At 43.6% G+C, this 26,886-nt stretch overlaps 1 protein-coding gene across 1 annotated transcript in view; it reads left to right on the plus strand.

Moving 5' to 3' along the window:
- The first annotated feature begins 2,367 nt into the window (after positions 1-2,367).
- TAF3 (TATA-box binding protein associated factor 3) overlaps positions 2,368-26,886 on the plus strand; it is a 117,678-nt gene continuing 93,159 nt past the window's right edge. Inside the window, exons 1-2 of the mRNA XM_032688356.1 lie at positions 2,368-2,642; positions 13,294-13,536. Of these exons, the coding sequence (XP_032544247.1) occupies positions 2,477-2,642; positions 13,294-13,536 (409 nt within the window). The 5' untranslated portion in view covers positions 2,368-2,476. The remainder of the gene's footprint in view (positions 2,643-13,293; positions 13,537-26,886) is intronic.

Consider the following 26,886-nt stretch of genomic DNA (forward strand, 5'->3'; position numbering starts at 1 on the left):
GTCTGAATATCTGGGCTGGACTTCGGTGTGCTCTGAGATTTCAGTTTTAGAAGGTTGTGCTCTACATCTTGTAATGTATCTGGCATGCAGAACGTGTAACTGGCTGTTCCTTTGGAAGAGTGGAAGAGATTTCCTGTCTCCAATGTTTGTCATTGTAGTGTGGGCTGAAGGAGGAGACTGGAATAACCTCTGCATTGCACAGTTGGAACAGATCTCTCTCATTTAATGCTGTGTTCCTGCTATTTCTAGATGGTAATTTTCTAAAATGAACTGATCTGATTAGGTGAATCATTTCAGGGGTTACTTGGAATGCACACTGTATATTCATGGTCAGTGTGTGTATAGAAATATATATCTCAGAAGATTGGAGCACCTCTGCTCTGGAGACAGACTGAGAGACTTGAGGTTGTTCAACCTGGAGAAGAAAAGGCTCTGAGGAGACCTTAGAGCCCCTTCCAGTACCTGAGGGGGCTCCAAGAGGGCTGGAGAGGGACTTTGGACAAGGGGAAATGGCTTTAAATTGACAGAGGGCAGAGCTAAATTTTATACTGGGGAGAAATTCTTGACTGTGAGAGTGGTGATGCACTGGCACAGGTTGCCCAGAGAGGCTGGTACTGGTCCCAGGATGGATCCTTAAGGGACACCAGTCAACTGATGCCTGTCAGGACATGGAACTGTTGACCAAACCATGAGCTTCAGGCGTTTGTTCCTGGTCCAGCTCCTGCTCTTTTGGCTGCAGATGTGAGATGTGACTGACACAACAGACCAGGCTCTCCCCTGACTGATCAACACGCTACTAATGGTCTAATAAATGAGAGTTAATTTGTGAACAAATCTACTTCTAATACTGCACTGCTATTATTTACAATTTTGTCCTGCACACTGATTAGTTACACATTGATTACTGAGTTACAGTTGAGCACTTGTGCTATTTGTATCTAGACAATCACCATTAGAAACAGCTCTGCTGCTCCTCATTGCACCTCCCACACCACTCAGTTACTGTTACTTTTGTTTCTGGATCCTTTTTGCCACCATAGATTCATCCTTTCTCATCTTATTTTTTTTTTGTTTTATCCCAATTAAATAACTCACCCAGAAACACCTTTTCCTCATTGCTGCCAATTTGGTCACATCTGTTCCCAAACCTGATGTTTCTACTGCCCAGGCACTCTTGGCCTTAAATGTAGTTCTTACATACCTGTCTGCATACAGGTGACCTTGCAAACCCCTTTCAAGTCTCTCTGGAGCCCTTCCTTCTCCAGGCTCAACAGTCCTAGCTCTCCTGGCCTGTTTCTGTAGCAGAGGTGCTCCAGCCCTCAAGGCATCTTTGTGGCCTCCTCTGGACCGAGTCCAACAGGTCCGTGTCCTTCCAGTGCTGAGGATCCCAGAACTGGATGCAGGACTGCAGGTGGGGTCAGAGGGCAAAGTAGAGGAGGAGAATCACCTCCCTCGACCTGCTGTCCAGTTATTTAATTAAAGGTTTTCACCAGAATCCTTAGGGTTGGGAGGGACCTCTGGAGATCATCCAGTCCAACTGCCCCTGTCAAGGCAGGGTCACCTGGAGCAGGTGACACAGGAACACGTCCGGGTGGGTTTGGAATGTCTCCAGAGAGGGAGACTCCACGATCTCCCTGAGCAGCCTGTTCTGATGCTCTGCCACTCTCAATATATGGAAATCCTTCCTTATGTTCTGGTGGAATTTCTTGTGTTTTGGCTCATGGCTGTTGCTCCTCCTGGGCGCCACTGAGAAGAGTCTGGCACCGACCTCTTGACACCTGACCCTCAGATATTTAGGAGATATGGAGATATTTATATTCATATATATTATATTATATTTATTATATATTTGTATTCACATATATTTATGATAAATATATTTTTATGTTTATATTCACTTTAGATTAATTATAGATATCATAGAATCAAAGAATGGTTTGGGTTGGAAGGGACCTTTAAAGCTCATCCAGTTCCAACCCCCTGCCATGGGCAGGGACATCTTCTACTATCCCACGTTGCTCCAAGCCCCGTCCAACCTGGCCTTGAACACTTCCAGGGATGAGGCATCCACAACCTCCCTGGGCAACCTGTGCCAGGGCCTCCCCACCGTCACAGTAAAGACTTTTTTCCTAATACCCAATCTAAACCTACTCTCGGTTTGAAGCCATTCCCCCTTGCCCTGTCACTACGTGCTCTTGTAAACTTGTCCCATCTTTCCTGTAAGTTCCCTTAGGGAAGATTAAATTTAGAGCTATTGAGATATTTATATACTCACACATTCACATTATCCCGCCACCAGCTCGCCCCCTCAGCGCCGATTTTCGGGATTCCTTGGAGGCGTTTCCCGGCCGCGGCCCCGCCCCGCTCGATGCGCTCGGCGCTGGAGCGGCGCTGCCTGGCGGGCGCCAAGATGGCGGCGGCGGCCGCGATGGCGGGCGGTGCGTGAGGAGCTCCCGCGGCCCCCGGCCCCGGCGGGATGTGCGAGACCTACTCCCGCTGGCTGCTGCGGGTGTCGGTGGCGCAGATCTGCCAGGCCCTCGGCTGGGACTCGGTGCAGGTCTCGGCCTGCGACCTCCTCACCGACGTGCTGCAGCGGTACCTGCAGGGGCTGGGCCGGGGCTGCCACCGCTACTGCGAGCTCTGTGAGTGCGGGACGGGGCAGGGGATGGGTAGGGAGGGGGGATGCGGCCGGACACGGCCCTGGGAGGACACTGGGGGTGGCCCTGCTTGAGCGGAGTCCGGACTGAGTGGGCTCCGTGAGCTCCTGCCAGCCCCGGCCATCCCGCCAAGGGAGCAGCGCTGGGGCTGCGGGACAGGACAGGAGCACGGGGGGATTTGGGATTGGGGCAGGGCAGGGGGGCTCGGGGAGATGGGATTAGGGCGGTGCTGGGGGACAGGGCAGGAGGGCACCGGGAGGTGAGACTGGGGCAGCGCAGAGGGCTGGGGGACAGGGCAGGAGAGTATGAGAAGGTGGGTTTGGGCAGGACAGGAGAATGTGAGATGGTGGGAATTAGCCAGGACAGGAGGGCACGGGAAGGTGGGATTTGAGCAATGCTGGGGGACAGGACAGGACGGCACGGGAAGGTGGGATTTGGGCAGGACAGGAGGGTGTGGGGTGGTGGGTTTGGGCAGGGTAGGCGAGCACAGGGATGTGGGCTATGGGCAGGGCAGGAGGACACGGAGAGGTGGGATTTAGGCAGGACAGGACCATGTGGTGTGGTGGGATTTGGGCAGGACAGGAGGGTGTGGGGTGGTGGGATTTGGGCAGGGCAGGAGGACACAGGAAGGTGGGATTTGGGCAGGACAGGAGGATGTGGAGTGGTGGGATTTGGGCAGGACAGGAGGGCACGGGGAGGTGGTTTTGGGCAGCCCTGGGGCCTGTGGGGAGGGGGTCTGTGGGGGAAGGCCGTGGGGTATCAGTGGGGAGGTGTGAGAAGGCGGCTGTGGGGTGTCAGACAGTGCCAGGGGCTGGGGTTGCTTGGCAGGGGAAGGTCAGGGAGGTGGGGGCTGTTGGGAGTTCAGGAGGGCATGGGGAGCTGGGATTTGGGCAGGTCTGCAGGGAGAGACCAGGGGAAGTGGTCTGTGACAGAGAGGAGTGGGCCTGGGGGAGATCCGTCTGCAGGGATAGTGCAGGGATCAGGCTGTGGGGCTGTGTAGGGAAGGGGGGCTGTGGATCAGCAGGTATGAGATGTGGTTATGGGGTAGATTAGCCTGTGGGTCAGTGCTGAGGGCTGGGGGGAAGATGAAGGGGCTCTGGGCTGTGGAACAGTGCAGAGGACTGAGAGGATGGGGGGAAAGCCATGGGGTAGTGCTGCTGCATGGGGTCCTTGCTGCCAGTGAGGACTGTGGAGCAGTGGGTCTGGGCGTGGGCAAGGATTGTGGGGCTGGAGTTGGAGGAAACAAAGGTCAGTGGCAGTGGGTCTGGGCTGTTGGGACATGAGGCTGCTACCCCTCTCTCTCTGGCTGCAGCATGCAGGGTGTTGGGGTGCAGTGTATGGGAGGGGGAGATAGGGTTGTTGTCCCTACTGTTGGGGCTGTAGTGTTCTGGATCTAGAGGGAAGAAGGGGCAACCAGTCCCTTTGCTATGTAGGATATGTGCATGGGAGGATATGGTGCTACTGCTGTGTTGTCCTGGCTCATCTTTGGGTCAGGGTCTGTGCCCTAGGGGCAAAGCTGAGGAGGCTACAGAGGCCCACTGCAGATGGGGACCTGTGTAGGGTTCATGGTTCTGGCACAAAGGGAAGTGCTGAGGCTGGAGGGCACAGGGTTTGGACTCCCTAGTGCATGGAGAGGGAGAGATGTGGCTGGAAAGCCCTATTGCTGGGGCTGGAGTGCTCTAGGTTGGGAATATGTGTGAAAGGAGGGAGTTTGTGGGGCTGGAGGTGCACCTGTGCAAGGGGAGGTGTGAAGGTGTAGGGCTGGGGATGCACAGGTACTGTGCTGTGTAGGGTCAGGGATGGCACGGAGCTGTGGTGCCTGATGTCAGGAATGCACGTGTATGGAAGTGGGCAGCATGGGCAGATACCTGAGGCTGGGGATGTGCCTGTACAGGGGGGAAACGATGGTACTGTGGCTCTGGGAACTTGTGTATGGGGAATGTGGGAAGGCAGGGATGCACTGAGGTGTTTTTGGGGGAAATAGAGGTGTAGTGCACAGGATGTGGGAGCGTGACAGGGCTGCATGTGGGAGGTGTGGAGTATGTGTGTACAGAGGGGGAGGGATGGGGCTGGGGATCATTTAGTGCACGTGGCATGAGGTGTGAATGCCCTTAGGTGGGTGTAGTGGAAGAGGTTTGCCTGGGTATGTGGGGGACTGGATTTAGCCAATGCTGCCATTGAGGTGGTAGGGAAGGAGCTGGAAGGGATGGTGGGGGGCAGGATGCCCAGGGCTTCAGTGGATTTGGGGTGGAAGCATGGAAGGGATGAGTTTACACCAAGTGGGAGTAGAGAAAGAAGAGAAGTCTGGGAGTTGGTGTGAGGACTGCTGGCTGAGTCATGCAGGAGTGTTTGTGGATGGGATGGGAAAGGGGCAGTGAGTACCACTGCTGGGTCTGGGAGTGCAACAGAGCGCAGTTGTGTGTCCACTGGGGTTTTATGTGTCTTTGCAGAGCAGTGGAGGTATTGAGGGGCTGGATGTCCTGCTGGTACCTGCAGAACATGGGCTGGGGGAGGATGGGATGTCCGGTTGCTTGTTGGGTCAGTAATGCTGCCAGTGGGAATGAGAGGGTGGTAGGGATCTGCTGGGTGTGGGAATGCCAGGAAGAGGGTGCTGATGGGTCAGGGAGGGGTTGGGGAGGAAGCAGTCTGTGGGGAGAGGGAGGCTGTCAGGGTCGTTACCAGGTCTGAACAGAGGGAATGTTGTGGGGAATGCAGAGCAAGGCTGAGGCTGTCGGTGGGGTTGGAGGGTCACTGGTCTGTGTGTGTGGAGACCTTTGTTACCCTACATGTGGGGCAGGGAGGGTGTAACATGGCAGTGATGTGTTTGCAGAGATGGAGCTGCCAGTGCTCCTGCTGGATCTGTAAGTACTGAGGGGGAGGTGAAGGAGGATCCCTGTAGTGGAGGGACTGGATGAACAAGGCTGCCCTGGAGAAGTGGGCATATGGAGGGACAGGGCTGCTTGTGTCTCCTGTGCCCAGAGGGACGTGTTCCCCCTTCCTTTGGCATCCTGGGGTGCTGTGGGGTTGTGGGCTGCTGCTGCTCCACGTGTCATGGGTGAAGGGAGAAGTCCTGGAGAGCCTCTGGGGCAGAGTTTGGAGCTGCTGCAGTTGGGTCTGGCAGTGGGAAAGATGTTTAGAGAAATCAGGAATTGGAGCTGGGATAGATAATTGATTGCTCACCTCAAGTGCTGGCTGAGGAGAAGATGACTCACTGATGGTAGATTTGGGGCTACCATGGCCACCACCAGTTCTGAGAATGTGCTGGGGGCAGCTGGAGGTTATGGGAGAGGTAACAAGGATATGGCAGCCCTGGAATGCACCAGTGGGAAAGTTTGCCAGCACTTCTGTCCCAGCTGTGGGAGTCGTGCTAAGGAGGTGTCACAACTGTGGGTGAGAGGAGTATCACAGGCATGTTTCTGTGCAAGAGTGAGTTTGGAAAGTGTGTGGAGCCAAACTTGGTCAGGAGAGGAGCAGCCATGGCCTGAAGGTGCTGCTGCCTGTGGTCAGGTTCCTTCTCTGGAGCATAAGTTCTTGCTGCTCCAGGGATCCCTGGAAAAGCAAAGTGATGAGCTGAGTGTACTGGTACCTGCTCCTGCCTCTGCGTCCGCATTTCAGGAATAATTGAGATCAAGTCTGGCACTGCCAGTGTAACCAAGCTTAGGGGGGACTTAGTAACAGTGCTGCAAACTGTTTGGATTTCAATTCTAGGTTGAATAGGTTTCCTTGTACAAGCTTTCCCCAAATTTGAGAGCACGTTAGTCTGGAAATGGTACTGTGCAATATTGACCTGTGTCCCCCAGCAGCACAAATGTAGCTGCTGCACCTCTGTAGTTCGTATCTCAATCCAAACAGAAATGCTCTGTAAAGTGATTAAAGGAGGCAACAGAGAGGGTTTGGGAGAACTGAGTTATGGGGTGAAAAAGGAGCTCACCTAGGCTTGGTCAGAGCTGTCCTTTGATAGGGTTAGTACAGATGTTGAGGAAGATGCTTGTGGAAGAGATGAGTTGTTGGGCAGTGTTGCCCCTGAGCTCAGCTGCCTCTGCCACAGGTGCTGCAGTGTTTCTAAGATTGGGAGGGAAAGATGAAGAGATGGTGAAAATGTCACTTTTTCCTTTTGGTGCTTAAGGATTGGAAGTGCATAGAGCTCGGTTATCCCTCTCTTGCTTCGTGTTTGCTTACTGAAAGTGGGGAAAGGCATTTTTTTCCCCTTTATGAATGGAGAAAAGTATGACAAGTATTACAGTCTTTTGGTTGTTGTATTTTTGTCGGGGTTTTTTTTTGGAGGAGAAGGGGAATATGCTGTTGTCATGCCAGTGATGTGGTATTTTTTGTATTACCTCTCTTAAAATGATCCCTGTATTTCTTTCTTTAAAAAGGTTTGTAAAAAGACATCTTAATACTCAGTTGACATCTCTCTGCTTTTTTCAGAATTGTTTCCTTTTGCTCCTAAAATAAGTTACCGCACAAACCCAGCTCTGGATGAATGAGTTGAATTTTGCCACGGTTTTGCATAAGTAGAATTAATTAAATTCCAATTGTAGCATCTTTATTGTCAGTGTGTTATCTCGGAGTCAAACCAGTGGGGTTTGAGTTAGCAGGGTTGTCAGCTGAGGGACATAATCTTTGTGTTCCAAACTGAATGGATTTACTCTGACGTAGCTGAGGCTCTGTGGTATCGCTCTGAGGAGCGTGTCATCGCTGCTCACGTGTTTTCTCACTTGCAGAAGAAAATGATGGCTCTCCCAGCTGTGTTAGATCTTTGTTCCAGCTGTTACATCCCATTAGGAGAGCTGCATTCAAGATTTTCATTACTTTTCTGCTGTTGTTTCTTTGCATTTGCAGCAGCTGTGGCTGATGGGAGCTTCTGTGGCTGCAAAAGGGAGGCAAAAGGATTTGCAAAGTGGGTTTTGAGATGTGTTTGATGCCGTGAAATGCTTCTGAATACTCTGTGGGGGGTGGAGGAGAGGGTGAACTTACAGCGAGAAAATCAGGGTTTTCCTCTTAAACTACACAGTATTATGCTGCTCAAATTTGTGGAAAGCTTGTAAGAGAAAGCCTATTCAATATACTGTAGGCTTCACACATGTTTTTTTATCCTAAAATTTAAGTAAAATATCTGAAAACCAGTGTTGGAGTTTGTAATTAAGGTATTGGGTTACAAAACAAAGTATCGTAGTGTGGTTTCTAAGAGTTCAAATTGTTATCGTTGGGGTTTTTTTTAAGCAGAGGTGAAAAGGGAAAAGTTCCCTGTCATGTGCCACTTGGTTTTGCACTTAAATTCCACGTGGTTTGATTGAGGTGGTGGCAGAGCTGGTGCTGTGGGTTATCTCCTCTGGATTTTCTTGTGTATGTTGGGGTTTTTTATGCTGGGGAGCTGTCCAGTGAAGACAGACCAGTGTCTACTTTGTTTGCTCTGAATTTAGCTGATGCAGCTTGGCAGTGGGGTGGGGGGTTATGGACATGCAGAACATGTTGTGTTTTACCTCTTAACACATCCAGTGAGGGAGTTCGGTTCCCAGTGCGTTTATTTGAGTGCAGTTCATGGGGGTGATGAGGAGGGCAGTCATGGTTTATGCCCCCAAAACCTGATTTTTCTATTACATTGCTCTAAAAACCAGCCAGATAGAAGCTACTTCGCTTCACTGGGGGCACCTGGGCATATTTAAGCAGCACAGATTTAGATTATCTGCTGCTAAAACTAGATAATTAACTTTTTTGGATCTAGAAGTGGGTTTTCCAATACTCTTTCTTTCAGCTTTCAGTCTTGAGCCTGTGTTTGGATATACTGTGGTTTTATTTTTGTATTTTCTGCTGAAATTTGCTGACAGTGAGGAAATAAAGTTTGGAAGTTGGTCTTTGGTTTCTTATTGCTTGACTACTTTTTTGAAGATCATTTTTATGTAATAGAATCACAGAATATCTCGTGTTGGAAGGGACCCATAAGGATCATTGAGTCCAACTTCCTGGTCCTTGCAGGACTACATACTAATTATGTAGACATATATACATAATATAGGTAATGTTACTATATTGAAATTAATATTAATAATACAACCATGCATTTCTGTTTAAAGACAGGTTCTGATCTGGTGAGCACAACATTATAACTAGAGGGAAAAATTACAGACCTTGCAAAATGTTTTGCCAAGATAGAACTGGCTCCAAACCTGCTCCAGTGTCACTGCACAGCCTCCTGTAAAGGAAAACTTTACTTAATTATAGCAAATTTCTTGGGAGAATGCAAACAGCAGACCAATATTTTCATTAGGAATTACCACAAGGGAGAGAATTGACCTGGCATTGGCCAAATTTTTATTTCTTTCTAATTAAATGTCAAATTTACCTCATATCTTTTTTTCATTTCTGTTCTTTTTTTTTTTTTTTTTTTAGTCATTTCACTCTTACCACTCTACAGTAACAATCTCTGTCAAAGAGATTTTGATGATCAGTTTAAAAGAGCTGATTCCCTCTGCTGGTGCTGAATGACTTTGTAACGAGTATCTCTCTCAGGCCCATAACATTTGTTATAACAACTGTACTTCTTTATGTCCTAATAGCCTTAAATGTTGATGTTTTTAAACTAATTAACTTCTTGCTGGCCACTGATAAAGAGGGTGAACATGTTTTTTTGCTTGACATTTATGAGGTTACTGGGAGAAGGAGCAGGCTCTGAGCAGCAATAACAAGAAGATGCTTTTGCCTGACTGGTAACTACATTAATAGGACTGTTTTTCCCACTTAAGTGCACTCAAGTAAGACATCTATACTTATTAAATAACCCACTGTGTATGCTCCTGGCTGTTTTTGTGGATGCTGGATGGAAGCAGTGTGTGGCCTCCCTGAAACAGTTATCCTGGAGTGACTGCTGGGTGTAGATACACGTGTAGTTAATGTGTGGCAGGGTTGTGTGATGTGCTGGAGCACAAGGAATCTGTGATAGAGCCTGTAATTAAAATGCCAAGGAGCTCTACCTAATAATTTACTGGTTAAAATAAAATTTTTGAAAATCTCTTTTATAGCAGCCATGAGGGGGAACGCTGAGCTATTTATAACCCGTTTACACATTGCATGGGTGTTGACTCATTAATTTTTCTCACTATATTTGTTACAGAACTGTAGTTGCTTCTCCTTTGAGAAACCTGGCATGAAACTAAAAAGCTCTTCTGCTCTGTGCTTACTCGCTCGTTAAATTTTCACTGATTCATATGAACTTTGGGCCAGGAAGGAGGAGGTGATGGGAGTGAGTTTGACAAAAGGAAATCAGCTGTTCCTGAGACTGAATGAATTTGAGGAAACAAAGATAGTTCCTACACCCCCTCACATTGCCTTTGGATGTTGTAAGCACTGGCCAGCTTGTTTGGTGGAGGAATTCTCCTGACTTCTGCAAAAATAACTAAATTTTAGTAGCTTCGAAAATTTTCTTTTCCCCAGAACCCAAAACCTCACCTGAAGGGGAGTTTAGTGCACCATCCTTGTTGTGTTTGATTTGTTTTTCCTTGTGGGCAGGTAGGTTCATCTGCAGGTGATGGTGAGCAGGGTTGAGGGCTGCATGACTTTCCACCCAAATACTCAGCTCTGCCTGGTACTGGAAGTGGTACTGGGCTTCTTTGGGATCCCTTTTCTCACCCAGAGTTCATTCTTGTGCTCAGGAAAGCTGACAGTATGGGAGCTGCAGGGGTGTTCCTACAGCTCTCTGGTGAGCTGTTTTGAGACCAAATGGTCTTAATTTAGCTCTGCTGTTGCCACAGCTCTACCAATTATGGAGCACAGTTCCCATTCAGGGAGATAGAGCAGCTTGAAAACTTGTGAGAGAGGTGTTTTCTTAGTTCCCTGTTTGCAGGGGAAGGAAGAGAGTTGTAACTGGCTTGATGAGCTATTCCTGTGTCCTTCCACCTCTTCCCAGTTCTGAACAACAGATAGTGTTTAAAGTCTTGTGGTCTAAGGAACAGCAAGAGACTGGAAACCAAAGCTCCGAGGCTGTTTGTGATCTGACACTGACTTGCTGTGTGACACTGGATTAATTATTTCATTGGGAGGCTTCAGCATCTGAATTTTTAAACTGATATTTGAAGAATATTGAGATAAGTTCAGTATGCACAGATTAAAGTATTTTTTGGGCACCATTTACCTTCAGAAAAAAGCCCAAGACTGGATGAAACACCAGGAGAAAGTGTGTTACATGTTTGTCAGCATTCCCTTTCATGTGTCTGGCTTCTGCTATTGTAGTGATTTTTTTTTTTTTAAATTAAACTGGAGAGAGAAGAGGAATGCTAAACTGTTCAAATAAAAGTGTAAAGCCTTTATTTGATGAATCACCTGGCATTACATTTAATGCATTTTTGTGCTGTGTATATTTCCAATTGATTTTAAATTAAGTTTGATTTTTAAATACAGGTATGGATACAGACCTGAAACTTTTTTCAAACAGTTTTATCACCGAGGACACTCTGTCTTGAAAAGAAGGGTTAATTACTCCATCTTTTCATCCCTCTGACAGTTGCAGGTTTAAACATTTTTTTTTTTTAGCTTTTAATCAGTCTTATGACTTGGCATTGTCTCTTTGGAGCCAAATGTCAAAGCTGTGGCGAAACTGAATCTTTTCCGTTTTTGTTTTTTTTTTTGTTACCTTTTGAACCCCCTTTCTAACACATGTAATTGTTTCTTGATACGGTTGTGAAATATTTCCATACTTCAGCTACACTTAGTAGTTGCTTCTCTGCCATGTGTTCTTAAAAAGCACTTGTAGGAAGAAGTCCTTTATAGCATTTATCAGTTGCTAGTCACGTCAGTACCCTTTTCTGGAGGTTAAGAAGATCACGTGCAGATCTGGGAAAAAACCTTTGAAAAGGTTTTCCCCAAGTTTTTCTTTTTACCTGTTTGTCAAACTTGTATCTGTTGAGTCTTGACACCTTTAAAATGGTTCAGTAAGTTTGCAGGGATCTTCGTAGCCTGAAGAGCATTAAATTTTTTCTCTGTGTCAACTATATAAATTTAATTTTTAAAGGATAAAGCAGTCTTCTGTTTGCCTAATAACTCCTCTGGAGGGGTGATATCCTCCTGTAATTATTAGTATGCAAGTCTCCACATTTCTCTGTCCCTGGAGTGCAGAGGAAACTGGTGTTGCACTTGTAACAAATATTACACAAACACCAACTCCGAGATGGTTCTGGTCATGCAGAGTTCACATTCTAAATACAGACAGGGATAACTTGCTCTGATCTTCCTTTTAGCTGTGGAAAGAATTAAAACACAAGCAACTTGCCCAGAGTCACACAGGAGGCCAGTGTTGGAGAGCTGAGAATCAAGCCCATAATCTGAGTATTATCCTTATCTTCACTGCGAGACTAAGAAGGGAAATTCTAGAACGAAATTCTTATTCTCTAAATGTACCTGCAGGCGGGAGTTGGCCGGGAGTTTGAATTCATCCAGTGATGTGAGAACCAGCCTGCTCAGCTTCAAGATAAACCAAGAAGAGATTAGGTTAAAGCAGAAACAAAAGAGCATCCCCCCCCGTTCTCCAAAGCTGGGGCTCCACAATAGCCATTGTGTTCCTTCAATAGGCACGGGCTGCTTTGCCATAATTACTTTTTAAAGTAAATCGCAGCTTATCATCATGTAGGGGTGTAATATCTTCATAAGCCAACTCTGCAGAATTGTAATCATTCACTATCATTTTATGGAATTAAAAATCATGTTTGGGGTTTAAGGCATCTCTTTTTTTTGTGTGTGTGCGTTGTTGTTACTGTGTAAAGTTAGGATGAGACTTGAAGCAGTGCCTTGGCTGCCAAAGCAAAAGGTGTCCAGTTCTCCCTCCGGAGGCCTTCAGAGGGATTTTCCTCTCTCAGGTCAGGGAAACTGGGGGACTTGGAGATCATATGAAATAAAGATCCCAACTACCTGGCAACTAAGGCTTTGCTGTGTGTTTTGTAAGGAAAAGAAGAATTTTTTTCCTGTAGAGTCAAACTTAAGTTGCACCCCAGGAACTTAATCCCTAAAGTTTGCTATAAAATATTGTTTCCTCATCAGACCAGTACTTAATATACCTCTTTTATCCAGGAGATATATCTAACAAATAGGTGAAATGGCTCATAGTCTTAAGAAGCCTGTAGATTTCATCTGGTGGAAAGATACTATATGAAGTATTCTTCTTATCAAGAGATACACGACACCTTTTTTTTTTTCCCTTTGTAAACTAGTCAGTTCAACAAAATGAGATTTTTTGTTTTGTAGGTTGAAAAATGACATTTGATCTGTTACATACTGATAAAGGGGCATTTTCTGCATATTAAGGGATTGTTTTGTTAATTTGAATTTACATTAAGAAATTGAAAACTGTTCTAAGTGGTATTGCACGATGTTAATTGGCTGTTGCCAAGTAAAGCTGCCTGTTGCTACTCCCTCATTTTCGCTTGATTTGCTCCCTGAGGTGGAGTTCTTTAGTGGTATGATTTGAAACAAAGTCATATGGGTCAAAACCAAACACTTCTGAAAGTAAACCTGGTAGAACTCTTGGGCAGTAATTTATGTCCCTTACTGATGCTGAGCCATGGGACTGTAACCTCTAAGCGCAGATCAATTTTTTTAATCTGAATTTTGGCAAAAACGTTGTTCTTCTGCTGGTTTTTTTTCCTTCCAGATGGCCGCACGGATCCAATTTTGGATGACGTAGGTGATGCCTTCAAGCTTATGGGGGTTAACCTGCACGAGCTGGAAGATTACATCCACAACATCGAACCTGTCACTTTTGCACATCAAATCCCTTCGTTTCCCGTCAGCAAGAACAATGTCCTGCAGTTTCCCCAGCCGGGGAGCAAGGACGCAGAGGAGAGGAAGGAGTACATCCCTGATTACCTGCCACCCATTGTCTCCTCTCAAGAAGGTGCGAAATTAATCCTTTGCTTTAAGTTTTGGGCCCTGTGTTTACATAGTTCTGTGCATCCTCAAGCAGTGGCCCGGGAGGGACCCACGGGGTGTTTCACACGCGCGGTTGCAGAGCAGGTGGCAGTGCTGTGGCAAGTTCGTGTTCCACTCTTTTACTTTCCTTCAGGATTACCTCGTGTCAAAAACTCACCGTGTTAATACCCGTTTCTATAATGCATTTGAATTTTTTCAGGTGACAGTAGAAATGAATGCTTTGCTTTACCTTTTCTGTGTCAGCCTCCCTCTCACACAAACTGCAAGAGCTTCTGTGATTTGGTAAAGGTAGAAGAAGGAATGCAGCCTTCTCTGCATTCTCTGCTCCTGACAGCTATTTGTTCTTCCTTGGAACAAATTTCACCAAAAAACCCCAAACCAAACAAACGGGGAAAACCTCATTTTCCCGTTAAATTCATCTTTGAATACGGAAGTAGGAGTTGTTTGGAAGCACGGTACTTGCTCTTAATTCTCTTTGCTAACATTGATTAGGGTTTCATCATCACTGTTCCAACTGCTCCTTCTCTTTCTTTACCCACGGAAGCAAGGCTTGAGGAAACAGTGAAACCAACTATACATAAGGTCTGAGCTGCAATTTGCCTGAGAATTTTAACTGTGGCAGTGGAAAAAGCAAAAAGGTTTTCTCTATTTTTCAGCTACATGACACTTGATTGCTTATAAGATAAAGCTTTAAGAAACATGACCTAGTCTAACTTCCCCTTTGAACAGTGAACAGCACGCAACTGTACTTTGTATGGAAATAAATATATGTAAGGTTGTGGATTTCATAGAAAAAAATTCCAAAAGAATATAATATGTTTTCCAAAAGAGTGTAAAGAACAGGTCCAATCTGCTTAAGGTATTTAATTTATAATTTTGTAGGGACAGAATGGATATCATGCTCTCTTATGCATATTATTCTTTTTTAAGAACTAAGGTCTCAAAGTCTGCACATTGAAATAGGTGTAAAAACTCTGCCCGAAGTAAAGATGAACATAAGTGACAACACCTTATTGGGTAAGGAAATCCACTGCTGTGCTGCTACAGGGATTGCATGGGGCAGCATTCCAGGGATTTATTGAGCTGTAGAAAGTGTGTGTTCAGGCTTTCAAGCATCCTCTTCATCTGGATGGATGCAGTTGCTGTGTTAGACTAAGTGGAATTGTAGTCAGGAACAGGTATCTGAGGCATAAAGGCTGTCAGGTACAGTGGGTTTAGTGAACAAATTTACTCATTCCAGTTACAATGTGAGGACTTACTCATGCTGGTGAGTATTTCTGAGGCTCTGTAGAACCTTACTTTTCTGTTTCCTTTAGCTATGTTTTATAGGTCAATAGTCTTTCAGTGTCTCTTGCCTTAATACAACCCGGGAAATGGAACTGCTGTTCAAAACATAAATGTTTCCTTAAATTGTGAAGGAGATCCTAAAGGCTCCCCCATGTGAAGTTTGTTCAGTGGACTGTTTTAAAATCTAATGATGAACTCTCTTAAACCAGGAAGAGGCAAACAAAATATAAATATCATATATGTAGACAACATTTATAAGAGAGGAGTACAAAGGAAGAAGACATTGGGAAGTGAATAGGGATTTTAGCACCCTGTTCTGGCTTCTTTCTTTAGCCTGATTTTTTGGGATATAAACAAACACCATTCTGTCAGAGAAATCCGGCTTCTTTGAAATGTAACAAGTTGCCCAGCAGTGTTCCAGTTGGGGTTGTTGTTTTTCTTTTCATACTCTCAAATATGCAAGAAAAGTCAAATCTAGGAAGGCTCAAAGCAGCTACAGAGAAATATCTGAACATGGGGAGGGAGAGATGAGTGTTCCACACTCAGCCTGGCAATACACTACACACAAAGAGAGGCTAAAAATTGAAATGGGGACAGTTATGCCTTTTTTTTTTTGGTGTATGTAACTTTTTATACTCTTTCTCTTGCAAGTTAGATCCAGGAGTTAGATTTTAGCAGTCCTTATAAATAATGTATGAATCCTTTTAACACCTGAAGCAAGAAGATATTATTTCCAAAGTTGGATGAGAACCAGGAAAACTTCTGATGCCTAAGGCTAGTGTATCAGAGGACCTATAGACACAACTTCAAAAAAGGAATACAATATTTTTTTAAATGAAAATGTAAAGCAAGCATTAAATACAACTGCTAAATGCAGATTTGTTGTAGAAGATTTAAAATACTCACAGTTGAGGACATTTTAATTTTGAATTAAGTGTTTTCTGAAAATGCCATTTGTATTTTGTGCCCTACTGTTTGTTTTTGAAAGGAGTGAGACGAATCAAGAAACTCTGTTGTTTATGTTTTATTTTATGTTATTCCAAGTAAAATTTTGAAGAAAAACTTACTTTTGCAGGTTGAAGGAATGCATTTGAAAAATAAGAATTACAGCAGCTGTTTAAACACTTTGCAATACTTCATAGAGTAGGAAGAAAACCATGCTGCTGCTCATATTGTGCAGTCCATAACATTTGAGTTGCTTTGAGTAGGCAATAATTAGCAATGAAGGAAGGCTGTGCACATTAAGGTGTGTAAAGTAAATCGTGCAATCACTTAAAGGAATTGTCAAGAAGACTTGTTATGTCCCATTTGGTATTGAAGCCTGGAGCTCAGCACATGTTGTAAATATTAATTTATTGAAAGGATTCAGAAATTACTAGTGCTGATATATTTTAGTAGTAATGTAGCCATGACTTTACTAAGAAAACGCTTTTATTATATCTTGTTAATTTAAAAACCAAACCAAAGCAGTGTTCAGTCTGCACCGTGGCCAGTAGGTGTTGCTGCCCTCCTTCCCAAAAGTCCTTTAGTTCTGCACATGTAACCAGCTTCTTATTTCCACTTACTCTGGAACTGGTGGTGGTTCAGAGTATTCAGACTCTGCCCAGCAGCCCAAGCAATGCCTTAATTATCTTTGCCAGAGAATCCATAAGAGCAAAAGGTCCTTCCAGCCTGAGAGGAGCCGTTTCCTTCACATGTACTCAGTCGTAAGAAATGCTGAAAGAGCTTGGAGTGATTCCTGAAGTTGTGGGAAAGGGAGGAAGGCAAATAAGTTTCCAAGATGTGTAATTTCCGTCGGTCAGAAGTTCAGTTCAGTGGTACAAGTTTTGTTCCAAGAAGGCAGAAAATGTTCTTGCTTAAATATGGAGTGCAAGCACTAACCAAATGCTTGCACTGTGAGGATCTGCATATATAATTCTGTATATTATAAAACAATCTGACTCAGCATTGCCATGGAAAATGTTGGGGTTTAGCAGTATTTTTACAAAGGACACTGAAGGGATAATTTTATGCCAATGTATCATGATGTTTGCTGTCTGCCTATTTTTAATTAGTCTCTTTTTGTTTTTTGAGTTAGTTTAGCACTGTTGTCACTAAAATGTCATGGTAAACTTGTAAGACAGATTAAAAAAGGAGAAAAAAATAAATTAGTTGCAAAACATGATGGTCATGCTTTATTTCTTGTGCTTTAATGCAAGGGAACATACATTTTGCAATAATAAATCAACTTCTTAGAATTTGTTGATTGCATTTGAAGCAAAACAGTACGTGCTGAAACTAGGCCAGCTGAGAAAGCCCAGATACTTTTCCATAGCTAATAATAATTACTATTACATTTTGTGATAATGTTGAGAGCCCTGATGCCTTAAGAATATGTATCGTTTTCCATGATTAAAACAAAGAAAGAGGAGGTATAAATCCTACCTGTGCCATGGTGACCTTATTTTTAAGCTTCCTAGGATGAATTTCTGCCTGTGCTTGCTGCCTCTTGTTATTTCTTCATTTTAAATAATAATAATAATAATGATTTATATTTTTTTAAAATAACCACACTGTGTCAACTGCTCTCTTTTTCTGACTTTTTGAAATCACAGGCAGCCCACCCCTGCTTTTCTGACCGGGAGACTGAAGAGACAAAACATCTTTGTTTTGTGCAATACTGATCATAGCCTGTGGTATTTGCATTAGAGCCTTATTTCTCTCTTACACTGTAATCGTGCTGCAGCACATTAGCAGGATTTGGGGGAGAAGGCATGAGACTCTTCACACTAGTTTAGATATTTTGTGGGGAAAAGGGGTAGTTGTTAGGGAGTCACACTTCCTCTTCAGTTCCAGCTTCATTTTTTTCTGTCCTCTGCTTCCTACCACTTCACTCTCACTTCCTAGAGGTTCAGCTTCTTTCCCTTAAAGACGATCTGGAAACAAATGTCATTTTTACCAGGCGTGAAATGTTGTTGTCTTTCATTCCTGGTAATGTGGGCTCAAGCACTGCCGTTGTATTTCTGATCGTTGAGTCGGGACAAGTTCTTGGCACGGTTTACAAATTCAGATTTATTTGTAGCCTTTTCTGTCAGAGCATTTTATTTCCCTGTCAGATCAAAGCATAAAATTGCTGATCTTCTTACAGTCCTGCCTTTTCCCCTCTTTGCTGTTGATGTGATGTTAGGACCTGTTTCCTACAAAAACCTGATGCTTCCAGCCACCTGGAAGCGTGGAAACCCAGCTGTCAAATTACACATCATCTGAACACATCTCTAGTTTTTTCATGCTGAAAATCACATTCGAATTGATGAAAATTGGGGGGGGTGGAGGTGAAGCAAGGTGCTAATCAAAGCAACAGATTTTGTGTCTAGGATCTACTAGTGCTAGAACTGTAGTTTTATAAAGCCTTAAGCATCAGGGTGACATAAAGCATTAGTGTCAAGCTCCAGTGGGAGATAGATCAGATTTTAAAATTGCCTCTGCCCCCTCAGTCTCGCAGTGCTTTCTGTGGCTGTGGTCCAGAACTGAATGTAGCAAGTCTTGGATCTCAGACCAATCTCGGTTTGACAAAGCCTATCCTCCTTTGTAAATCAGTGTGTCATGGGCTTTAGAAGGATCCTGGGATATCCACTTTCCCATTTCGGTAACACAGGTCTCGCTGTTGTTTTTAAGCCTTTCTGCCTTTCCCCAGATCTAGTTTAACCTCACAGACCAACTGCTCCCTGTTCCAGTAGCTGCACTGATGATTTAAAAGCAGCAATGATCTTTTCAACAGAGCTTTTCCAGTACACTTGGTTGGGAAACCACCCCTCCTCAACAAACAGGTACCTTGTAGTCACCAGTTTGGAGAGTTAAAGCCCTGCCAGACTGTGGAGGTTTTGCTCCTGGCTGCTCACTCTGCCTGGTTGCTGATATTCACAGGCATCCTTTAGCTGTCTTTGCAGTGTGCTCTGAGTTAGACTCTGATTGCTTTTGTGAGAATGAGCCTTCACATCTGCAGCAGCTCAGCAAGGGAGAGGCAACAGGAGAAACGGACAAAATGAGAAAAGCAGCCAAGCTTGAGATGCAGCCAGAAGAAAGGCATTGGGAAAGAGCCAATAGGAGAGGCAGGTTTCAAAGAAAAAAAGGAAAATAGGAGACAGGAACAAAAAAAAGTGCACAGAAAATGTGCCTGGTTTAAATCTTACCATTAGACAGAAAAATAACTTTTCTCGAAGGCGTGCAGATAAAGCTGTAATTGGGAAGACAACTGTATCTTTACCTTTTCTGAAGAAGCTGTATCATAATCAAAACCATAATTTCCAGTGAAATCCTGCAAGAAAGGATTTAATGAGGAAGTTTTTTTTTTTAAATGGGAAGTTAAATAGACTTTCACTGAAGAGCTTCATTTAATTTGCAGCACTTGGGGGAAAAAAAAAATCAATGTAATGATGTGCCGTAGTAAAACTTTAGTCGTGGCAGAAACCAAATCACATAGCTGGGATCCAGAGACTATGGAAACAGAGGAGACACTATTTTATCTTCTCTAGGAGACTAGCACCTAACTTCTAATAATAATTCACGTCTTTGGGAAAAGAAACCCCTCAACTCTTGCTATTTTTTAAGAAACTTAATGGCAACTGGAAGGGGGGAATGGAGGAAATGGATTAAATGTGTTTGTTTTGATTTTTAGGAGAGGGCTTGTGATAGACTTTCATGGTTTTGTTTGTTGAGGTCTTTTTAAGTGTTGTATCCTTTAAAATAAATAAACCGGCTGGAACCTGGCTGTACCTGAAGAAGCACATCAGAAAGTAAGTTTTATAAAGATGCTGCCTCCAGTTTCTTTGCAAGTAATAGTGAGGAGTTAGTAAAACTAACTATAAAAATTCAGCATTGTGAAAATGTATTGCTTTAGCTTCTTTAGCTATCTGGCTTTATTTGCTGCATATAGCAAATGAAATGAAGGCAGCATGACTTCAAGGGGATATCGTCCTTCTAAAACCTTCTCACAAAGATTTTTCTGGTTTTCAGACCTGTTTAGATAACTTACAAGTTGTTAGTGATTCTTAAGGATTCAAAAATAAAAACTGCAAAATGCAGAAGTTGACTGATAAAAGCCAGCCTTTTGCAGTAAATTATTTACATGGAATGGGAATGAAAGTCATGGATCCTTTCGCTGCATTGTGATGTGCAAATTGCAATTTTGGTTAGAATAAAACCGGAGGAGAAAATGGGACTTTGTGATAAAAGGATCCTATTGTTGTGTGTATTTTGAACAGAAATGCTGTCATGATTTTAATTTCCTACTGATCCTTTTTCAGCAAAACTTTTGTCACTTGTTTTGACTCGTCACGTCAGATCAGTTTTTTCCCTTTTCTGACAATGTGTGACTTTGTTTAGCGCCTGCGTCGCTTCCTGCACTGTCTCCTGCTCCTGTGCTCGAGGATTTTATTTCAGCTGGATCATCAGACACCTTTGTGCCTTTGAAAGCATAAGTTTCAAATTAGGTTATCGTCTGATACCTGGGTGTTACTGTTCTCAGGCCTCTCAGACTTTCCCTGACTGCCCTGAGTATTTTGGGGGACTTAAGGGAGGGAGGGGGAAATGGAAAGTCTGGCCACTGCTTAAAGCAGGAATAAAGAGAAGCACAATTGGCCTATTTTAAGGGCTGACCTTGTAGCTTTATTATTTTTCAGTGTTTTCTTCATGCTGGAGCCTTTCCTGTTTTTCTTAATTCAAATGGTTTTATTTCTTTCTCTGACTTCTGCCACCAAGGATTCTTTAACTTCATGAAAATGTCAGTGATTACTAACAATTCCTGGCACTTAAAAAACAAATTAAAATTATTTTAGCTACTGGGATCAAAGCCACAAATTTGATTGTTACCCTCCTGCACAGGAATTTGTGCCAGACTTTCAGAGAAATGTCTTATAATTCAAGCAGTCCTTAATTTTGTACTGTATTTGAGAGGATTACTTGGGAAGGACGTGGAAATAGAACATATTAGTTGAGACCTCTGATTTTGAGTCATGTGGCCTTAAGTTTCTCCAGCAAGGCAAGCATCTTCTTGCTGCTGATTAGCAGCTGTGACATTTTCATGGGCATATGGAATGGTCCACACCTGAAATTCAGGAGTTGGCCCTCCAAGCAGTTGTTCTGAATAACAAAACTGCCCAGAGAAAAGTTACTTGCGGGGTAACTTTTTTCATTTAAACCCTTCTGAAGTGCCTGAAACATTTCTTTCCTGCTGTGAAAAATACCTGTGCTTGGAGCTATTTGGGAATAGATATTGCATGGTATTTATGTGCACATTTTCAAGCCTAACCTTGATCTCAGCATCAGAACAAGCCGTTGTCTAGACAAAGATCACGGGTGGATTATGAGACCCCATATCTCTCTTGCATTAATCAGGTGAATGACTCATTGCAAACTTCTGCAGACAAGCAATGCGGTAGAGTCCAGGTTAAGACCAAGGAATTCTGCCTTCTAATTTTTAAAATCATGACTAAGAAAGCTCATTTGAATTATTTGTCTTTTGCCACACACAGATAAGCACTATAACTTTACCATACACCTCTCGACTACAGCGTCTTCTTAGAATGGTTGAGGTTGGAAGGGACCATCTTCTTCCAGTCTTCACTTTTGGTACACGTTCCTGTTTTCTCCAACTGTCAGCTAAAGGGAATATTAGTGAGTGGGTAAGTCATTAGGAAGGGATAACTTATTTTTGTGTGTAGGCAGTTTCATTTCATTCTGAAAGACTCTGAGAAATGTGAGGTTGGGTGGATAACAGAGTTCAAATGAGAAGGCATTTGGAGACATGACCCCGGTTCATGTAGCCAGATGCTTGGATAATTAAAGTTCATCTGTAACTGTTTCTTTGGAATCTTTCATTTTTGTAATTGCACTCATTAGAAACATTAATGGTTTTCTGATGACTTGACCAGACAGTATTTTTATGATTTTCTCTAGTTTGGATTCTGCTTCTTTGAACAACTGTGTATGGTGTGACTGGGTAAAATGTAACCCTGTGTGCATGTACTGTATAAATGTGCATTGTTTGGGTCGGTTAAGCAAAGCCTACCAGAGCATACCTGTGTTTTTGAGGAGCAATGTCAAACTTGAGTAGGGCTGGATCTGGCTTGCACTTAGCCCAAGGCTGGAAAACAGTGGGTCTTCAGGTGGTAATGCAGTAAGTCACAAATTTCTCTGACTTGGTTGGAGATTAATATTTCAATCATGCTTATAAGCAATGATGCCACGCTGCCAGGGGTGGTATTTTGTATGGAGAGATAAATTGAAGTTCAGCTCTGCGTGTGTGTGCTTAAAACAGGTCGATAATAACTTAAATGGCCTTTATTCTGGCCACTTTACAATCTGCAACATTAGGCTTAATTTATTTTCTTTGGTGAACTTGTTTGCCCTCTGCATTCGCACTGTTGATGTCTACTGCTTTCCCATTCCAGAGTTGTGTTAAAGGAAGACTCTGTGTTTCATGTGTATTCCCACCGTTGGGATGGGGCATACTTTTCTTCAAACGTTATGAGCTCTTTTCCCTGAGGGGAGGAGGATGGTACTGATCCTGTGTGTCTGAGAGGTACATCTTAACAGATTGGCCAAATAATCCATCCTGAATTGGAGAGTGAATAATTTTAATACCCCTTATCTCGCATAGATTTTTGTGGATATTCATCTCAGCAAACGAACTTTGCATTTCTAAATATTTAAAGCAGCATGTTCGTTCAGGTACAGCATACTTGAATCTTAATATTCTCCAAGTTTCTCCACGTTTCTCCAGGTTTCTGTGCATGTGGGACTTTGGTTCCAGGCTTATTTAAACAAACATTTAGCGCTTGTGTGCGGACAACACTAATTGCGTCTGACAGTCACAACTGGGAATAACATGGAGGAAATAATAGTTCTTGACCAATCGCTAAAACACAGGAAGTCCTGGTGCCATAGGAAGGGAGAGAAACTCACTTTTCATTTCCTTTCGAGTCCGGTGTGTTCAGATTAACTTTAAAGGGAGCTGAGGTGCAGCTCTGAGGATTTAGGCTTCAATCGTGTGGTGCCTTCGTGTGGAGCCCGGCTCAGCAGGCAGCGCGGCACCAGCCAGGGGAGCTCTCACAGCTCAGCTGCTGGGGATCCTGTTGCAAATTAAATATGAAACAAGGATGCATTTGGTTTTGCATGGGAAACTTTTAACACAGTCATTCAAAAGGCTTTCTCGGTGTTCTGAGTATTTTAAATCACAATACAGATGGAGGTGGTAGGTCATCTCCGAGCTTTCAGAAATAACTCATTTCTTTTGCTGTTTTAAAGAAAATTGGTGGGTTTTTACCATTCTCATGTGCAATAGTTTTAATTTTCTGAATTACAGGCTTTACATTTTCAATTCAGCAAAGTTTACTGTTATTCAGTTATCTTTTCTTGGGGGGCGTATAAAATATCCTACAAACAAATATTTTCAGTGTGCTCAAAACATGTTCATATATTCTCTGGGTTTTTTTAAGATAAAAGGTACAGTTAAAATCACGTATCCTTGTCCAGGGAAGTTGAGTTGGGATGTCTGGAGGTTTTTTAAGGACCTTTAGAATTACAAGTGAAAATCTATTCAGATTTTAGTGAGATTTAACCATCCAAATACCCTCCTGTAGCATGAGACCTTAACTTTTTTTACCAGAGTCCTTAAAACCATGATATAAAATCACACTGGTTGTGATGAGCTGGAAAAACAATGTTGAATTTTGTTGTGATGGTGTTGCTGTATAGCTCACTTACACTTACAATCTAGAGCATGTGAAGGAAGGGTTTATCACAACATTGCATATATTCACACAATTCAGTATTTTTTTAGCACTCTTGGGGAAAGTAAACTTTGTGTGAATTAAAAAGTGATAAGTATCTTAGTGCTGATGTTACAGGTAACAAACTTCCCTTGGATGAGCCGATTTTCACGGAGTACAGCTCATGCATAGTATCTATTTAAAATTTGAGGTGATTCAGGCTGAAACACTGAATTTATTCAAGATCTCAGGGTAAACTTCATTTTTACAAAGGGCCCTCAATTTAAGGAGTTTTTCCTTCCCGTATATGTCCCTTCAGTGAGCTCACTGGACTGAGCTCCTTGCAGGTATATTTGGTCCATCTCTGGTGAGGTGAACTCCCATCACATCTCCTAGATCCCACACTATAATGTCACACAGATGGCACGCCAGGGTACAGCTGTGGTCCTAAAAACTAGCCCTGCTGCTTGGTCAAAGGCAAAATGCCCCCACTGGGGCATTTTGGGAATGGGAAGTGAAGAATGTCAGATGAAATTGGAGGTTGAATTTTGGATTATCAATCATCCACATGTCCTGCGTGTGGGATATGTGTCCTGTGCCCTGCCGTGGCAGGCTAAGATTTTCTTGAATCACAGACTCAACCAAGCAGGGTTGCTGCAGGACTTCTCACAGGAGACATCCAAGGCAATCCAACGAAGCAGGAAACAGTGTTGATGAGGAGGTGATATTTTACGAGAAACTCGGTCTGCTGTTGAGCCTGGCATATTTCAAATGAGATGAAAAATTAAGTCCTTGCCACTTGTGGTGATTAAAGCCCCGGTGGCTCACTTTTCAAGAGCGGCACGTTAGCCCTGCTGGCGTGGATCCAGTTGGGTTATAGAGTTCTGCCAGCCTAAATGCCCTGAGCAGTTTCAAATTCGTGGAGGGGAAGCCGCTGGGCGCTGTTCTGTGCTGCCAAAGAGTCACCACAGCCTCCCACCACAGGTCCTGCATTTCAGCAGCAATGGAAGCGATGCTGAGCTGAGCCCAGGTCCCATTCCCTGAAAGCATCCAGCAAGCATAGCTTTTTCTCTTTTAAGGGTAAATCCACCAGTGCATGTGTGTTTCCTAGGTTAGCATGAGACCCGTATGTGTGAATGATGGTAAATAAGTGCAGGGTTATTATGCTCTCCCAGGACAGGGAGTAGAGCCCAACCTGGAATCACATCTGTGTTTGCAGAGGAGAGAACCGTGTTTGATCCGAAGCTGCTGCCAGCACACTGAAGAATCTGATACAAATAGAAATGTCAATTCTTTTTATCTAGATAGTTTTCCTCCTTTCCCATGCATATGAGGGCTGCTTTTGTTCATAATACAGAGAATAATTTCCATGTGATATTTTTAGCAGTCGAGGTATAGAAAAGGTTGTGGACTTTTAGAGTGGTTAAACGCAAAGAGCCAAGCAGAGGGACAACTAGTTTTAATCTGCTGTGAGAGAAAGGTGTGGGATGTGGGAAGGTGCTGCTGGCAGTGCCACCAGGAGAATGGATGTTGGGGTTAAATAACTTACAGCAGGATTTCTGTAAAATGGAATTGTTCTTATCAGCCCTGGTGGAACGGCCAACGCTTGTGCTGCTCTCAGACTCCAGTGTTACACATGTGCTTGTGCTGTGCTGTAGCTTCGGCCTTATCTAAATGGAAAACCCCTTCCAGCTTGAGAACAACTTAGCAAGTTTTCAATATCAAAAAGAGCACATTATACACAACACATGTACAAGACTCAAAGGAACATGTATGCTGCCTAAAGTTTTTGGAGCCAGCCTGTGTGTGTGCTAATCTCCTGAGGGTTCATTGCTCCGAGCTTTTATCGGGAGCAAAGGGAGGCAGAGCTGGAGACTTCTGTGCACACTGCCTCTCCATCTGAAAGAACCAGCTCCTTTTTCCTTAGTTCAAGGCAATGCTCCCAGAAGTGTGTGTACATCATTCCTATCAATGCAGTCACAGGACTCTGACTTTCTTTTTAAGTGAAAATAAATGAAAATGTTTCTATTGCCTATTGTTAAGCAGCAGAGGAGGTTTCTGCTACAGTCTCATTGTCTTAGATCTGTTTCTTAGCGCAGCACATCTTTTCATTAAGCTGTTTTTACCTTTTAATGTCATTTAGAAGAGATTAAATTTACTGGTAGTATCTCGGGAAAGATTCTACATGCTGGTTTTCTGAGGAAAAGCTTAGATATGAATTAAAAACCTCGTTGCTTCTGCTTGTCACAAGCTGACTGCAGGTCAAACTCCTCAGAGTTACTGCAGCCTCTACATGTCCAGTTTTGCAGTTTCTTTGCTGCCTTAATTGGTGTAGGTTTTACCCTCCCAGATGATCTTTTCTGAAAGGGCAGGGAGATGAGGGAACAGGCGAGCTCCAGAGGGAGAGATCCCGGCAATAAGTCGTGTCCACTTAGTATCACATTAACAGGGAGAGAACACACCAGCGATCAGGTAACACCTAAACACTGTTCTCCAGAATTAGGTGACTTTGTTTCCTTACCTGCATTTAGTGTCTCAGCACCCCACAAAGGTCGGGGTTACTTTTTGAACAGCTGCATTAGTGCCATTCTTCCTCTGAATAGTCGTTCATTTCTTTCTGTAGCGTTAAAAAGGATCTGTAACCTTGTCATATTAATGAGCCAAAGCTTTGTTAAACCTGGAACCTCTCCTGGTCAGAGGTGGCATGGTACATGAGCATATTTAAGGCAACTCAATTTCTGTAAGAAACAGTGTGTGCAAGGAGAAGTCTTGCTTCCTCATGCAAAGAGCTGGATTCCTAATTACAATGGAGTTGACGAAGAGTGACATTTGGCAAAAATCCAGAGCAATACTCAGCCTTGTTGCCTCCTGCTGCAGAGTGAGACACCTGAGCTGTCCTGTCATCACACCTGCTGATGTAATATAAAGAAAATTGTATAAATACAAGTGGAGATTTTAAAGATTTTTTTTCCTCCCTCCTTTACTTGAGAGCATATTATTACTATACTTATCAAGGATTTAAATTTCTTTAGTGTTAGCTCTCTATATTGAGTTATGTCACACCTACCTTCACTGTGCTGATGCAGTATCAAGGCTAAAAACTATTATTCTGCAAACCCAAGTCACTTCTCTCCAGTTTTTGTTTTGCCTTTCATGTGTATGTCTCATTTACAACATTCATAGCAAAATATTTGTTCTTTAAATAACAGCATGACCTCGTTACATATGGCAAAGGAAATAATACAAAGCAAAGATCTAGGCTTTCCCTAATCTGAGTCCAT

The sequence above is a fragment of the Chiroxiphia lanceolata genome, chromosome 5 (assembly GCF_009829145.1).
Source record: "Chiroxiphia lanceolata isolate bChiLan1 chromosome 5, bChiLan1.pri, whole genome shotgun sequence".
Lineage (NCBI taxonomy): Eukaryota > Metazoa > Chordata > Aves > Passeriformes > Pipridae > Chiroxiphia > Chiroxiphia lanceolata.